Consider the following 18,163-nt stretch of genomic DNA (forward strand, 5'->3'; position numbering starts at 1 on the left):
AGAGTTGATAAATTGGAAGAACTAAAGAAATAGAACCAAAACCCAAATAAAAAAATAGAAGAATTAAAAAGACACCTAAAAGAAGTAAAAGATGAGAATTAACAATTAAAGAACAATAATAAAGAGAATAAAGAGTCCCTAGCAAAAGAAGTACAGGGTTGGAGAAAAGTCCAAAAGAACAACAAAATTGTATTTAGAGATATAGTGACACAACAGATAAAAAACTAAGGACACAGTTATTACAGTGATGAGAGAGAAGGAGAATATAGTAAGAGACTTAGTGGACAAAAAGAAATGTATGATTATATTAGGGATGGAAGAGAAGCATAATCCAAATAGGACCACATGAGTTAAAGAGAAGTGAAAGGTAAACAAGACATTAAAAGTAGTTCAAGAGGATTGACAAGAAATTGGGAAAGAAATTGAAGAAATATATAGAAAAGGGAAATACAATATAGATATGAGAATATCTTAGCAAAAACAGAGACACTAGCAAAAAGTGATCAGTATGAATAAGTATGGATAAAAAGAGAAATGAATAAAGAGGAAAGAGAGGATCAGAAAACAAAAGAAACTAGAAGCTACGGGAAAAAAAAACGAGAAAAGAACAGAGTCAGAAAAAGATAAATTCTATTGGAGAGTAGTGGATATGAAAGTGAGGAAATGATTCATAGCAGAGAAAAACAGAAGGGAAACAGAAAACACGAAGGAAGTAGCAGAAAATTAAAAGTGTCTTACACAAACATAGATGGCTTAATAACAGGCTTGAACGAACTGAATGATTACCTGAAGGAAAAAGAACCGGACATAATGGGAATTGTAGAGACAAAATTGAAAGGTCCACTACCACCCAACAGTGTAGGACATGGTGCATATAATTATTGGATTAGAAACAGAGAGGTAAGACAAGGGGGTGGAGTTATGTTCCTGACTAAGAAAGATATATATGTGAGCAATGTCACATATGGAAAGAATAGAGTAGTTATGATTATGACGGAAGTGGAGGACAGGGATGGGAAGAGCACGAAGTTTGTAGTAAATTATGTGTTACTTGATATGATTGTAGAACATACAATGACGCAATGGATACAAGAGAATACTGGGTATAGAAATGAGGAAGAACCATCGAGACTGTACCTAATAATCACATCAGAACTCAAAATAGTGGATAAGACGCCAATAAGTAAAGTGACCACATATTGGTTGAACTGGAATTAAATGAGGAAAAATGCATGGAAAAAACGAACAATGTAGAAAGGGAACATTGATGTATGGATTTTTTTTTTTTTTTTTTTATAAAATAAGAGAATTCTTACAAAAAGCAGACTGGGAAAGAATACACAGGGAGGAAACAACAGTTGAAGATATATGGAAAATTTTGAAAAAAAATTATACAGGAGTGGAAAAGTATGTTCCAAGTCAAAAACAACAAAAAGATATGTAAAGTGTTGGTACAACAAAAGATGTAGGGAGTTAAAAGACAAAAGTGATAAAGCTTGGATAAAATGGAAAAAATGCAAAAGACCTGAAAAATGGAAAATATATACTAGTTATAGAAATCAATATGTACAAGTGTGCAGAGAAGAAAAGAGAAAATACGAAAAAGATGTCATAGAAAAATGTAAGGATCAACCAAAACTATTTTACAGATTTGTAAACAACAAACTGAAAAACAAACAAGAATTAGAGAAACTACGACAAAGAGGAGTTGAATACACAGAGGAAATATAAATGGCAGAAATTATGAACAAGCATTTTAAATCTGTGTTTACAAGGGAGAACATACAACCTGGAGAGACCGAATGGGAAGAGAAAGTCCCCCACTGAAAAGTGGCTAATGAAATTTAACACAAGTAAATGCAAGGTAATGCACATAGGTAAAAATAACAGTAAGTACGATTACAAGTTATTTGGAAATTCGTTAACAAAAGTGGATAGTGAAAAAGATCTCGGCGTAATTATCAGTAATGACCTCAAATCATCCAAGCAGTGTATTTCAGCCTCTGAGAAAGCAAATAAGATTCTAGGACTGATTGCGCGATCTTTTGATTTCAAAAGTCCATCACTCATTAACAAGCTATATAAATCGTTAGTTCGTCCACATTTGGAATATGCTGTTTCCGTATGGTCACCGAATCTCATTAAAGACATTGACAGATTGGAAAGAGTACAACGGCGAGCCACAAAACTGATTCCAAATATCAAAAATAAATCATACGAAAATCGATTAAAACATATGAATCTGTTTTCCCTAAAAAAGCGTAGACTCAGAGGTGACTTGATACAGGTCTTTAAAATTCTAAAGGGAATTGACAACATCAAAAGTGACCAAATTTTTACATTGAATGAGAATCAGACAAGAAACAATGGTCTTAAACTCTCCGGAAATAGATTCAATTTGGAAGTAGGTAGAAACAACTTTGCCAACCGTGTAGTTAATGAATGGAATAAACTTCCTGCACAGGTAGTGCAATGTAGTTCAGTTCGAAGCTTTAAGAATCATTTAGATAAACACCTAAGTAAGATGCTGTAATGATTATAATTCATCTTATATTATTTGTTTTTGTTTTGTTATCATTTGTCTGTCTGATTTTTATTTATTATTAGTTATATGTCAATTTATTATTATTTACTATTTACCTGTTTGTTTATTATTTAACTATACCTATGCATTTATTTATGTATTTTATTTGTTATTTACATTATCATAGTTTTTATTTATTATTTTATTATTAATATGATTTTTTTTTTCGCATCCGACCTAGATATGGATCAAAAGGTCTCCTGTCGGCATGCTCCGCCTTTGTAATCCTTTGAGATAGAAGTAACAAGGAATGAAATAATGAATCACTTGAGTAATCTCGATGGCAGGAAATCGTATGGACCAGATGAAATGGCAAACTGGATTTTGAGAAAATGCAGGAATGAATTAACAGACAAAATACATAGTCTAATAAGCAGTTCATTGAAAGAAGGAAAAGTCCTAGAAGATTGGAAAAGAGCAAATATAATACCAATATATAAAGGGGGGACACGGAAGACGCTACTAACTATAGACCGGTCTCTCTTACAAGTACGATAGCTAAAATTTGTGAAAGAATTATCAAAATTAGATGGGTAAATCATTTGGAAAAAACAACGTACTAAATCCAAGGCAATTTGGATTTAGACAAGGACGATCATGCGTCACAAACTTAATGTGTTTCTATTCAAGGCTAAAAGATGTAATACAAGAAAGAGAGGGATGAGCTGCTTGTGCATTTCTAGACCTGAAAAAAGCTTTTGATAAGGTACCACATAAGAAATTGCTAAAGAAATTAGAAACTGCAGGAGGAATACAGGGCAAACTGCTGAAGTGGATGGAAGACTTCTTGCATGAAAAAAAAAAAAACGAGAGTGGATGGATGGAGTGATTAGTGGAGTTCCACAAGGAACAGTTCTGGCCCCAGTAATGTTTGCCATATATATCAATGGTATGGATAAAGGTATTGAAAGTTATATGAGCTTCTTTGTGGACGATGCAAAATTGTTGAAAAAAGTGAACACTGTAGAAGATCTCAATAAAGTATGGGAATGGAGTAGGAAGTGGGAGATGGAATTCAATATTAAGAAGTGTAGTATAATGGAATTTGGAAAAAACAAAAAAAGAATAGTGGGATTATATAAATTGGGAGAGGAAGAAATTAGAAAAGTAGAAAATGAGAAGGACCTGCGAGTCATTATTATGAATAATATGTCCCCTGAGAAACATACAAAAACAAAAAAAAATGGAGAAACTTATAATAAGAACAATCAAAGTGGCATTTACATACCTGGACGAAGAAATGGTGAAGAAAATACTAGTCACTTTGATAAGACCAAGATTGGAGTATGCAGTGGCGACGTGGTCACCAAGTACAAAAAAATGTATAACAACTAGGAAAATACACACACACACACACACACACACACACACACACACACACACACACACACACACACACACACACACACACACACACACACACACACACACACACACACACACACACACACACACACACACACACACACACACACACACACACACACACACACACACACACACACACACACACACACACACACACACACACACACACACACACACACACACACACACACGGGTGAATTCGAAGAAGTGGGAACCATGTGGTAATGGATATTTCTGGAGTAATACTTTGTTAAATATTACAATGAAGAACAAAATGCCTAATGGCGTGATATGAACAAGATGACACTCCAGTGAGAATGGATTTGATACTTACCAAAGGACATGATTTGCATATAGGCTCCTGAAAAAAATCATATAGAATTTGGATTTCACTTCGTAGGCTGAGATAAAGCAAAGAAATGAATCATATACCCGATATATTTTTACATTTTGTTGAACAAATTTCACACGCTTCAGAACCTATTTATTTATGTGCTTACTATCTATTTAAATAGTCAATTATCTGTTTGTTTACCTATTCATTTATTTACTCATTTATTTATTGTTTTTATTCATTCATCTATTATATTTTATTTTATTTTTTTACCAGGAGTATGGTAGGAAGAGTTAAGGATGTACATGTTCTAAGGGGAGAGAGTGGGGGAATATCAGATCATTTTCTGGTGCAAGATAAATTGAGAGTGGAGAATAGGTGGAGAAGGAGGAAAAGGGCATAAGGTAGGGAGGTACTTAGAGTGAAATGCTTAAATGAGAAAGAAAAGAAGGAGTATAAGAAGAAGCTGAGAGAGGAGTGGGAGGGGGTGAAGGATAGAGTAGAACTAGGAGTGGAGGAGGAATGGGGATATGGAGATGGTTCAAGGATGGAGTCATTAGGGGTGCAAAGATGATGTGTGGGACAAGGAGGGTGGGAGGAAATAGAAGGAAGGGTAGTGAATGGTGGGATAAGGAAGCAAAGAAGGGTGTAGAAGAGAAGAAGCAGGCCTTAACAGATTGGCTGCAAATTAGGACGAGGGAATCGTATGAGAGGTACAAAGTAAAGAGAAGGGAAGTTAAGCTTAAGATAAAGGAAACAAAGAGGAGAGCAGATGTGAAATGGGGTAAGAGTATGACAGAAAATTTTGAAAAAAAAATAAAAAGATGTTTGGAAAGAAATTAAAAAAGGAAGAGGAGGCGAATCAAGTAGAGAAGAAAAGGTAAAAGGTGCAGATGGAGAGATGATAGTGGAAGGGTGGGGGGCAGTGAGAGGAAGGTGGGCAGAATATTTTAGGGAGTTGCTAAATGTGAAGGAGGATAGGGAGGGAAAGGTAGTTGCAGTGGGAAGCGCTAAGAAAAGGACAGTGATGAGTGAGGAAAATGGAGGAGAAATATGGAAAGATAAAGTGAAAGCAGCTGTTAAGATGATGAGAGCAAGTAAGGCACCTGGGTTAGATGGATGATATGCAGAATGTCTGAAGAAAGGAGGTACAGTGATGGTGGACTGGCTGGTGAGGTTATTTAATGTTTGTTTAAGAGAGGGTAGTGCCGGAGGACTGAAGGAGTGCCTGTACAGTCCCGCTTTACAAGGGAAAGTGGGACAAGTGTGAGTGTAGTTATTTCAGAGGGATTAGCTTGTTAAGTGTAGTTGGGAAGGCTCATGGGAGGGTCTTGATTGAGTGGATTAGGAGAGGAACAAAGGGAGTAATTGGTGAGAAACAGTGTGTATTTAGGATAGGTAGGGGTTGTGTAGATCAGATCTTTTTGGTAAGACAGATATGTGAGAAAGGTATAGGAAAAGGTAAGGATTTTTTTTTGGGGGGGGGCATTTATGGATTTGGAAAAGGCTTACGACAGAGTAGACAGGAAAGCACTGTGGGAGGTACTGCAGATATATGGAATAGGAGGAAAGCTGTTAAGAACAGTCAAGAGTTTTTACGAGAGTAGTAAAGCTTGTGTTAGGATTGGAAATGGAGAGAGTGAATGGTTTGAGGTAAAGATGGGACTTCGTCAGGGATGTATTATGTCACCCTGGCTGTTCAATCTATACATGTATGGGGTGGTGCGAGAGGTGAATGCAAGGGTAGTGGGTCAGGGATTGGAGATGGTTAAAGAAAATAGAGAAAAGTAGGAAATAAGCCAGTTGTTGTTTGCTGACGACACTGCGCTTGTAGTAGGATCAGAGGAGGGATTGAGAAAGTTAGTGAGAGAGTTTGAGAAGGGGTGTGAAAGAAGGAAGCTGAAGATAAATGTGGGCAAAAGTAAGGTGATGAGATGTACAAGGGGAGAGAGTGACAGCAGGCTGGAAGTGAGCATTAAGGGAGAGAGACTGGAGGAAGTGGATAGTTTTAGATACTTGAGTGCAAATGTGGCCGGAAAGGGAGGAGTGGGGGTGGAGGTAGAATGTAGATTGAGAGAAGCGAGTAAATGCCTTAGGGGATTAAAAAGTGTAATGAGAAATAGATATCTGGGAATGGATGCTAAGAGGAGGTTATATGAAGAAGTGATTGTGCCGACAGCACTGTATGGGGCAGAAACATGGAACATGAGAGAGGAAGAGAGAAAGAGTTTGAATGCGCTTGAGATGAAATGTCTGAGAAGTATAATGGGGGTTACTAGACTAGATAGAGTGAGAAATGAGGAGGTGAGGAGGAGAATAGGGGTGGAAAGGGAGTTGGGAGATAGGGTTGATGAAAGAGTATTGGTATGGTTTGGACACATAGAAAGAATGAGTGAAGAAAGATTAGTAAAAGAGGTGTGGAAGGCAGAGGTGGAAGGAGTGAATATGAGGGGGCGTCCCAGGATGAGATGGATGGATGGTGTAAAAGGGGCATTACAAAAGAGAGGAATGTCTGTTGAGGAAGGACGGGAGAGGATGGAAGATAGGGGTAAATGGAGAGGGGTTGTGTATGGATGATACTGTGATGCATGAGGGTGGGTGGGTGGGGATGGGGGTTGAGGAAGTATGTATGAGAAATAATTTGACGCAGCCCGAAGAGATTTCTCCCCCTCTTTTCCTTTTCTGCATGGGGGGACGGAGAGGGGGGTTCGCCGAATTAATGAAATGGCCATGCTGTGGATGTGCTGTGTCTTGCGACACTGCTTCTGACCCAGGGCAGTGGACAGGATGCAGGGATGACCCGTCATCCAGGAGGTGTCAAGATGAGAGGGGGGCAGGAGGGTGGAGGGGAGTGGAATATGTAGGGGATGGAATGAGTGGGAGTGGTTTATATGCCTTTTTCTTTTTAGCTACCCCCTGTGTAAGGGGAAAAAGCCTTTGGCATATGTATGTATGCTTTTATTTACCTTTTCATTTATTTACTTGTGTATTTATTGTTTTTATTCATTCATTTATTGTACTTTATTTAATTTTTTTACTTATTCAATTTGGTAGACCGGATGGAATTCACAGATACTATTGAAACAGAGAAGAAAGAGATATTCATCTAATGGGGTTATTACACTGGTATATATATATTTTTTCCAACCTCCGATTAAACGGCGGTACCGTCCATCTCCAGCACTTTTTCCGCCGAATGTTGGAGCAGATTTGCGGACCGCATTTTTTCGGAAAGGAATCTGATATACTGGAGGAAACTACGAAGTCAATTGACATTCTATGTAAATTGTTGAGAAAACAAAATATTTTGCCATAGTGATTTGATTTCTTGCATAACTTGCAATAGGATAAGGATTATAAATACGAAAAAACAAACTTTGAAATAGAACAACATAAATTATCAGTTGACCTCTAATATTAACAATCATCTGTAGCTCTCGTTATCCTCTAGGGCAGTGCTGTCCAAACATTTTCGCCTATTGTACCCTTTATTACTTTCTCTTACTGTTACGCAACCTCCCCCCACCCCACACACACACACACACACACACACACACACACACACACACACCTACCATGGTTGAACAAACTCATTTTTATTTAAGATAAATCAAATACTGTATTAATCATATGTGTGTGTGTGTGTGTGTGTGTGTGTGTGTGTGTGTGTGTGTGTGTGTGTGTGTGTGTGTGTGTGTGTGTGTGTGTGTGTGTGTGTGTGTGTGTGTGTGTGTGTGTGTGTGTGTGTGTGTGTGTGTTCCTTGTTTGCTCATGTACCCATTCCTTCGCTCCCTCTTTCTTTGCCGTCATAGAACATGGGGTATTTCTGTGTGGGTGTGTGTGGGCGTGTATATTCCTTGTTTGTTCGCGTACCCTTATGATCTATGTTGCGTACCCCCAGGGATACGCGGACCCCAGTTTAGACAACACTACTCTAGGGCAGTGATTCTTTAAGGTTTGATCGAACCCCAGTGGTTCGGCGAGTCAGTTTCTCGTGGCGCAGTGGTTAGAATTCCCGGCTGCCACTACGGCGCTCCGGGTTCGTATCCCGCCCAGGGCTGAAATAATTTCAGTATCGCTGCATTGCGAGTTGTTACTCCAACTCTCGCTGGCGAGGAGTTGGGTGTGTGTGTGTGCGTGTAAATGCGCGTTTGCACCGGTGCGCCTTGCGCCTAGTTGCCGTGCGGCTACCCATGTCTCTCCGGATGCAATACGCATGTTCACACATGCCATAGCCTCTGTGTGTATGCCTGTTTCTGTTTACATCGTGAGTGAGGCAGTCGTCAACATGTCTGCTCTCGACAAGCGATGCAACTGAAAAAATAAAAAATAAAAAATAAAGAAAAAATAAAAACACGTTAAAAAACAGTTACAAAACTATGTTATAGTTATAGATTGTATATTCTAACGTGTCTCCAATGTCAACATTCAGTAATCCGTCTATCAGTATCATGATAAATGGAAATCAAATACATTACAGGAAGAACCTCAGTTGCAGTTAGCCCGGGCTATCTATGCAAGTGGCTGTCCACTATGCATGGTGGGTAATAAGTTGTGGGCAAAGTTCTTCAAGACTCTGAGGTCATCTTTCAAGATTCCGAGCCGGGACTCAATCTCAAACAATCTTCTTGAGAGTGTCTACCAGGAGTGTCCTGTAACTGTTAAGGAACTAGTATAATCTGCTTGTAGTGTTGCAGTAATGTGTGATAGTTGGACTAGTGTCAGGTAAGAACTGTAGGAATATGTAACATCATTATGTCACTTATTATTCCTAATAAACTGTTATAAATAATTATTGCCCTAATCAATCCTAAAATACTGGATAATTACAGGAATGAGGGGATCATAAACTTCATTGTGACAGTCCCAAGGCCCATATGTTGGAGCAGCATTGCAACAGGTTAGTTTCAATTAAAATAGCAGTCAATTACAACTCAATTACAAAATTAACTTAGACAATAAAATAAAGCATTTCACATAAACCTTCTATCTTAAGAAGATATTAATATTGATTAATAGTTAATTCACTGTATTCCGGTTTTCATTAGTTTTGTACTTTTGGAATATGCTGCAATATCTAATTATAGCTTCTGTTTTATTACTAGGTGCAGAAAGCCACACTGGGCAGTACATAGCAAATCTCTTGAAGAAAGTAGTGGAGGACATTGGGCCATTGAAAGTGTTGGGGGCCTGCACAGATAATGCCTCTAATATGAAAAAGGCTTGGGAACTGCTTCAGTTGGAGTATCCCCACATAAAATCATATAGTTGCATAGCTCACACTCTGCAGTTAATATTCACAGACCTAATAAAGATCAAGTCTGCAGAAAATATCCAGTCTGACTGCATAAAACTTTGCAAAACAGTCAAACAGTCCCAAAAGCTCACTGCTCTACTCAACCAACATCAACATCAGTCACCACAGGGGCAACAGCACACACTAAAACTGCCTGTTAAAACAAGGTAAGAATTATTAGTATATTACTCATTACTAAAGATCACAACTTGCAAAATAGTATTTGAAATTTCATTCTTATGCCAGTAAACTTGCTGTGAATTCTTTATTAATGGTACATTTGATTTAATGTTTCTCATGGCTGAGCTGTTTTGAATTGAGAATTCATACTGGTACTAATATTGTTGTCCTCTTTTGTTTCAGATGGCGATCCATTACCCAGTGTCTGAAGAGTGTATGCATTAACAAACATGCACTTCAGGCTCTTGGAATCAATTATGATGCCAAGCCATCTTTGGATTTGTCCATTAGGAAGCTCCTACTTTCAGAAGTATTTTGGGATCGGACTGAGGGTAGTCTCAAGCTCCTGAAGCCAGTGACAGATGCCATCACTGCCATAGAAGGAGAAAACAAAAACCTCTCTCTAGTAATGAAAATGTTTAGTGATTTAAAGCTGTCCTTTGAAGAGAATCTCTCCTCATCCCAAATCCTCAAGAGTGAAGAAGATGCTTTCAAGAAAATAATTCGTGAAAGAAAGAAATTCCTGGTGAAAAGGTTAACCTTGCAGCCAAATTGATAATAGGTGGATCTTTGCTACTGTGGATGTCACCTTTCGGGTGAAGAAGCGGTAAGTAGTTTTTATTTTTATTTTGTAATAATATGTTCTTATTACCCCCAAAATCCAGTCTTGCCCGTATGCCACTGCATATGCCTCCAAGTCTTACTTGACCTGAATTCACCTGACCTAAATTACTAGTAGTATCTCTTTAAAATTATACAAGTTGCGGTATCACATACTTATACTAAAAATATTGTTGATTTTCAGGTGGATGCAATGCAAGTCATTTATGAAATTGCTGCACAACTGCCAAATATCGATGAGATCCAAGTAATAGCTGAGTTGGCAGATTACAGGTCCAGATTAAAAAAAAATTCAAAGCCATTTGTTTCGAGTGCCGTTGATAAGACATCAGCATCTAGTTGGTGGAACAGGATCTGTTGCTCAAGTCAGCTGTCCCGTGTTGCCTCAAACATCCTGCGACTGCCCCCATCTAGTGCATCTGTCGAGCGATCCTTTAGCAGACATGCATTGGTACATTCTGCGAGAAGGAATCGTTTGACCACCGACAGAGCTGCCAAGTAGGTGTTTATTGGGCAAAACTTGGCACTGGGCAATATGGACGATGCCCATGAACATCTTCGCCATGCAGCTTATGCCAGTAATCCACCACCACAGCCATCAACCAGCAGGGATTCTACTGCTTCAAGCAACATCCCCACTTTCCAGCTTGAGTCGGACGCCTCGGACCATTCTGAAGCAGATTCTGAGGACTCAATTGATGATCTGCCCAGCCCCGGCCCTAGAGTCATGATTTCATCTGATATAGAGGAGCCTGAGGAGGAGCGGCAGGAGCCACATGACATGGAGTGATGTAGTAAGGAAAATTTGTAGTGTTCAATCCCTGAAGATTGTGCTAAGACTAGTGGATTTTAGAGGACTATGATGTATATACATGGAGGAAACCATTTATAGCAGTCCATCAAACACATGTACAGCACATGGCTATATTGTATAAAGGCACATAGACTGATCAATGCTTGTTTGTTTTCAGGTTGATGACATTGCTGGTGTATGCAGACACAATATATTGGCAAATAGCTTCATGCTTATTTAGATTTTGTAAGGTTGCCATATTGGCCCAAATACAGCATCTTCACTTGTTGCAGCATCTGAGAAAAAAGTAAACTACTTATGCTTATTTTTAACGTGTCTGAAGATAGATACACATATGTGGAGGGATGAATCAAGTACTGAGACCTGTTCTTATATACTCAACAGTGAAAAAAAAAATCCGATATATTTTTTTTTCCATCATTACTCTCGACCCAGCAGTTGCTGGTGCCGCAGTTGGTGTTATTTTGAGACAAAGACGAAATCGAAGGAAAAGGCGTGAGTGCTGCTGGGTCAATGAATATCTTGCACGTCGGAGGGTATATGTGAGTGTAGAAGAAGAGGTTAGGATGGCAAGCATTGTGCTTTTTAAGAACTTCACACGTATGTCTCCACCTGATTTTGAAATACATACTCAGATGATTGGGTCGTTGATTGCCAAAGAAAATACAAACTATAGAGAAGCTATACCAGTGGCCACACGATTAGCTCTCTCATTGCGATTCCTGGCTACCGGCGATAACTATCCCAACCTGGTGTTTCAGTTCAAAGCCTCTAAAGCAGCAAAATGCAAAATAATTCGTGAAGTCTGTCAAGCTTTGGTGAAACCTCTGGAATGCTACGTAAAGGTGAGTTAAGAATAATTTTTAGCTGAGACGACAATCACAGCTCTTATAATTACTCCTGTTGTTGTTCTTTATAATTATCTTTGTTAGCCTTCCACAGACAAGTAAAGGAACGTTAATCCTCAATAAAGTTAATATTTTTTTCGTTTGACCCATCCGCCATACTGGCAATAGAGTAAATACGTGTATGTCAAATGGTGCCTGGCGTGCGACTGATGACAGTTGCACGAGTCTCCCCATCTGGGATTGGGAGACATTTGATTTGAGGCCTGCCTCCCCTTGCACAGTGGCATGCCTCTGCTTGCCTCTCCATGAAATAGGCTCATGCCTCTTCTTGTGCGCACGAAAAGTTGCACCGGTGTAAACGCGCCCTAAGGTCACAGCTCTGAGCTCTCTCCGGTAGGGAAATAGCTGTCGATCACGAGTCCAACACGTGATCCAAGACCATGGTGAATCGCTATGGTAAATCACACACACACACACACACACACACACACACACACACACACACACACACACACACACACACACACACACACACACACACACACACACACACACACACACACACACACACACAAACACACATACACGCACATGTAAGAGGTAGATCAAGGTAGAAAGATAGATAGAGGAGTAGGTGGCGAGAATTTCATTTTATATGTAGGATGTTTATAAAACATAAGTCGCGAAGGAGTTGCATAATCTCGCTCCCCGTCTAAATTTTATAAACAACCGCTAGGGAACAGATTTTAATGCTGATGTAACAATATATAAACTAAGCCATTCCTGCCTCGATATCGATATTGCCTGTGTAAGTAGTATTGCTTAAGAAGTTGTAACAGTCTTTTTCTGATCGTAGAAGGGTGGAGGAGGAGAAAAAAATCATTGGTACACGGGAGAAAAGTCACGCCATTGGGGAGGTATTTATTTGTAACAGTAAAAATCATTGGATGAATAAAGAAGTGACGTCGGTGCAGAAGTGACTTAGTGAGTGGATTGAGGATCCTAGGTAGGAGTCCCTTGGTGTAAATTGACAGGTCAAGTGTAATATTATTCGGGAAAAAAACTACGTTTAATTCACCCCCACTGAGAAAAATTACTTACTTTCTACAGAAAAATCTTGTGAAAGACAAAATAATTTAGGAAAAGTGATGGAAAGAAATTGAAAATTAAAGAAGAAATACAAAATAATATAAGGGAACAGTAAACGGAATTAAACCAGTAATTACGGAGACGCGGGAACTGAAAGTGGTGACAACTATAGGACGAACCGAGTGAATAGAAAACGCTGTATCGTCCAGCATCCTACTGCTAGGCGAAGAGTCCTACTTCCACGCTGTGCATCACCCAGCATCACTACGAAGCACTGCTGCATTACTTCACTCCATCATACAAGCACTACGAGCAAATCCCTCTTCATCCGACATCCTACTTCGAAGTACCACTGCATTGCTTCGCTGCATCCTCCGGCATCTACTACGATGCAACCCCTCTTCGCTGCATCCTCCAGCATCCACGACGCCCTCTGCCTCCACGCCAACACCGCGACGTTGGACGACCTCCCTTCTCCAACATCGAATCGTACTTCGCACGTCACTGCACCAACAGCCAACGATAATCTCCTACGCACCAATGATCGTCGCGGCATCAACAGCCAAAGTCCCCCCCCCCCCATCCACACATCTACCTTCGCAAGATCTCCATATTTCCTTCTCTTATTTTGTACATGTCACTCACACACACACACACACACACACACACACACACACACACACACACACACACACACACACACACACACACACACACACACACACACACACGAACATACACACACACACACACACACACACACACACACACACACACACACACACACACACACACACACACACACACACACACACACACACACACACACACACACACACAATCCGGTGGCGGATTGGTAAGGCACTGGCCTCACAAGCCGGAGAACCGGGGTTCGATTCCCCGGCCGGGCGGAGACAAGTTGGGTTTGTCTCCTTTCACGTGTAGCCCCTGTTCACCTAGCAGCGAGTAGGTACGGGACGTTAGTCAAGGAGTTGTGACCTTGCATTCCCGGTGTGTGGAGTGTGAGTGGTCTCAGACCTACCCAGAGATCTGCTAATAATGAGCTCTGAGCTCACTGCGGTAGGGTGATGTCTGGCTGTCTCGCAAAGAGGCTGCAGCAGATCCGAGGTGAATACACACGCGCGCGCGCGGTTGGTAGAGTCCCAGACTGTCAGTATGGCGGTACCGGCGGTACCTGGTTCGAATCCTGCCCAGGGCTGAAATTATTTCAGTATCGCTGCGCTTCGAACCGTTACTCCAACTCTTGTGGGCGGGGAGTTGGGTGTGTGTGTGCGTGTAAGGTCATAGCATTACCCATAGATCGGTCATACGAGCTCTGAGCTCTCTTCCGGGAGGGAAATAGTTCTCGATCTCGAGTCCAACACGTGATCCAAAGACCAAGGTGAATCACACACACACACACACACACACACACACACACACACACACACACACACACACACACACACACACACACACACACACACACACACACACACACACATATGTATATATATATTATATATATATACATACATACATATACATATATATATATATATATATATATATATATATATATATATATATATATATATATATTCAACTCACCAGCCAAATGTACTGTACTAATTACTCCCTCTGTTTCAGCAGTGCATTTTACCACCGATTCGCCCAACTGCATCATTAGTTTGGAACCCCCTACATAATTTTTGGTAAGTAAATATTTTCCCGTTCTCATTATCACCTAGAAGCAACACGGTCACTACCCATTTTTCTTATAAATTAGACCATGAACGTGTCCAAATCCCTTTCTGACTCGACATACCGACCCTGGACACGAAGTCTCTATGCTCAATTCAAATACAACAAACATATCCCCTCCTTCTGCTAATAACTCTTCAGAAAATTCACCTGCTACTCAAAACACCATGACAACACAAAAGCTTATCACCATAGTCAAGGGTGATATAATATCACCTCTCTTCAACGGCAAAAACATTCCTGTACACAATTTTCTCTCTGATATTGAATCAGAGATATCACGAAGAAACGCTACAGACGACAAAACAAAATTATCCATATTAACATCCAAAATAGATAGGAATAACACATCAGCTGGTGACGTCATTCAGTCTGATTTATTTGAGGAAACCTACGAATATCAGGGATTAGTACAACAATTTAAAAATTCCTTTGCTGCATTTGATCCACTTGGAGCACTTTCCCTCCTATACACTTTGGCAAAAACTTACAATCATGGTCCACACAACACAAAAGAAAAAGCTATCAAAATAGCTTCAACATTTAAAAGTGAACTCAAAGAAAGACCCAAAAACTCAGGATGGGTCTCAGACAACAAAATACTATTGGAACACATAGTCTCACTAATGGCACACTTTCGACTACTCTCCCAATTACACCCAGACACACTCCAGAAAGGTAGTAGAATTCTATTCACACCAGGTATCACACTAGGGGAGTTCTCCAGGAACTGACACGGACAAAACTATCACTCAGATACAGAGCCAATCAGTACCCATTGCACCTCCCCACACAATAGCCCAGATCATACGGCCTCCCTCACATACATACATCTCGCACTCGATATTGCTCACGCCAACGCTCTTCTTCATGAACACAAATATTTTGACCATACCGCCACAAACTAGGACACCTCGTTGATACGTGTTACCATAGATACCCGTCACAACCAAACAGTCACTGCGATCATCACGATACATATTTTCACACGAGTGATCGTTGCCGTGTGCTGCTAGCACGGAGACAACACAGACCAGAATCTCCAGATCGCTCTCCTGCAAGGCATTCACATAACACAACTCCAAAGTTTTCACGTAATACATCTCCTGCAAAACATTCACGTAACACATCTACTTTCTGACTACAGAATACAAAGACTCAGTACACACCAAGGACAGTTACTCTATACCCAGATATTTAATCACCAACTCTACCGGTACATACCCTGGATATCCCAGACGTATTTTCCCATTCCTTAGCTTTCAATGATACGTCTAGCAACACAAAGATGACAATCTTTCTCGACATGGGTTCCCCAGTTAACATCATGTCAGCACAGTTTCCGTACTGAAACAAAACGTGTCACCATTTTGGAACCCCCCGAAGTCAACCTTTGCAATATAGATGGCGTACCATTACATAACATAAGAACACGAGAATGAAGGAGACTGCAAGAGACCACAAGGCCTACACTAGGCAGCTCCGTATCCATCATCACCTGTCATCACCATCCATAAAGTTGTCTAATCGTTTCTTTAAACAACTGATAGTTTCAGCGCTTACTACATGGTTACTAAGTTTATTCCATTCGTCAACCACCCTATTAGTAAACCAATTCTTGCCTATTTCCTTTTTAAATCTAAATTTGTCCAGTTTATAACCATTACTGCGAGTCCTGCCCTGTTGTTTTAATATAATGACCTTGTTTGCGTCACCCTTGTTAAAGCCTTTGATCCACTTAAACATCTATATTAGATCACCCCGCACTCTGCGTCTTTCCAGAGAGTGTAAGTTAAGGTGTCTAAGCCTCTCTTCGTAAGGTAAATTTCCGAGTCCATGTATCATTTTGGTCATTCTTCTCTGTACTAATTCTAGTGAATTTATGTCCATTCTGTAGGAAGTAGACCAAAACTGTACCGCATAGTCAAGGGTGGGTCTAACTATCGCTAGATAGAGTTAAAAATTACATCTGCACTTCCATTCGTTACCGTCTTAGTAATAAAATTAATGCTCTGTTAGCTTTATTCCTGGCGCTAATGCACTGTTTCGGAATCACCAGAACTCCCAAGTCTCTTTCGCACTCAGTTTTCTCTAAAAGCGTGTTATCTAAGCTCTATCTATTTTCGGGGTTGTGTAGCCCTACGTTTAACACGCTACCCTTAGAGATATTGAAGATAATTTGCCATTTCACAGACCATGTGAACAATTTGTTAATATCATCCTGCAGAATCTCTGCGTCGTCTCCTGACCTAATTAGGCGTCCTATTTTAGTGTCATCTGCAAACTTACTAACATCATTATTTATCCCATCGTTTAAGTCGTTTATGTACATAATGAACAGCAAGGGACCCAAAGCCGAGCCCTGGGGGACCCCACTAGTAACAATGCCCCACCTAGATTTTACTCCATTTATGGTTACCCGCTGCTTTCTGTTACTAATCCAAGCTCTAATCCATCCTAACAGTTTTCCTCCTATGTCATGGGCTTTGATTTTATTTAGTAGTCTCTGATGTGGCACCTTACCGAACGCTTTGCTAAAGTCAAGGTAAATAATATCGTAATTATCATTGTTATCTGACGCCTTATACTTTAGTGTAAAAGGATAGAAGATTAGTCACACATGACTTACCCTTGGAGAAACCATGCTGTGAATCACGAATTAAATTATGTCTTTCGATGTGTTCTCTGAGTCTATTTACTATTATTGATTCAAGCATTTTTCCTATAACCGATGTCAAACTGATTGGCCTGTAGTTGCATATAGACAATCTATCTCCCTTCTTAAAAACAGGAACAATGTTTGTTTGCCTCCAAGCAGTAGGCACAATAACAGTGTCTACTGATTTATTAAATATTTCAGTTAACTGGTCGCAGATTTCAAATTTACACTCCTTTAGCATTCTCGGAAAATTTTCGTCTGTACCCGTTTTTTTTTTTTTTTTTTTTTTTTTTTTTTTTTTTTTTTAAGTATTTCAATTTGCTTGGCTACTTCTACTTTACTAATGCTGATATTAGATAGACTACTTTCTTCATCCCCTCTGAAAATCGGATTTAGTAAACACCGATAGAAAATAATTGTTAAACTCCTCACTCATTTTTTCCTCCGATTCTATTATGACATTTTCATCGTTTTTAATTGGTCTTATAATTTCTTTATCTTTTGTTCTATAGAGATGAAAGAAACCTTTTGGGTTGGATCGTGCTTGACTAGCAACCTTAATTTCGCAATTACGTTTCGCTGTAAGTGTATTCTTTTTAACCAGTT

General features: G+C 39.7%; 1 protein-coding gene across 1 annotated transcript; it reads left to right on the top strand.

Moving 5' to 3' along the window:
- Positions 1-8,985: 8,985 nt before the first annotated feature.
- LOC143036665 (uncharacterized) lies at positions 8,986-10,885 on the top strand. Its single transcript, XM_076204222.1, has 5 exons — positions 8,986-9,011; positions 9,119-9,186; positions 9,392-9,749; positions 9,946-10,288; positions 10,568-10,885. Exons 1-5 carry the CDS (start codon positions 8,986-8,988, stop codon positions 10,883-10,885), a joined length of 1,113 nt encoding a protein of 370 aa, XP_076060337.1.
- Positions 10,886-18,163: the final 7,278 nt, after the last annotated feature.

This window comes from Oratosquilla oratoria, chromosome 21 (assembly GCF_046742065.1).
Source record: "Oratosquilla oratoria isolate Oo_2021 chromosome 21, ASM4674206v1, whole genome shotgun sequence".
In the NCBI taxonomy this organism is placed as follows: Eukaryota; Metazoa; Arthropoda; class Malacostraca; order Stomatopoda; family Squillidae; genus Oratosquilla; species Oratosquilla oratoria.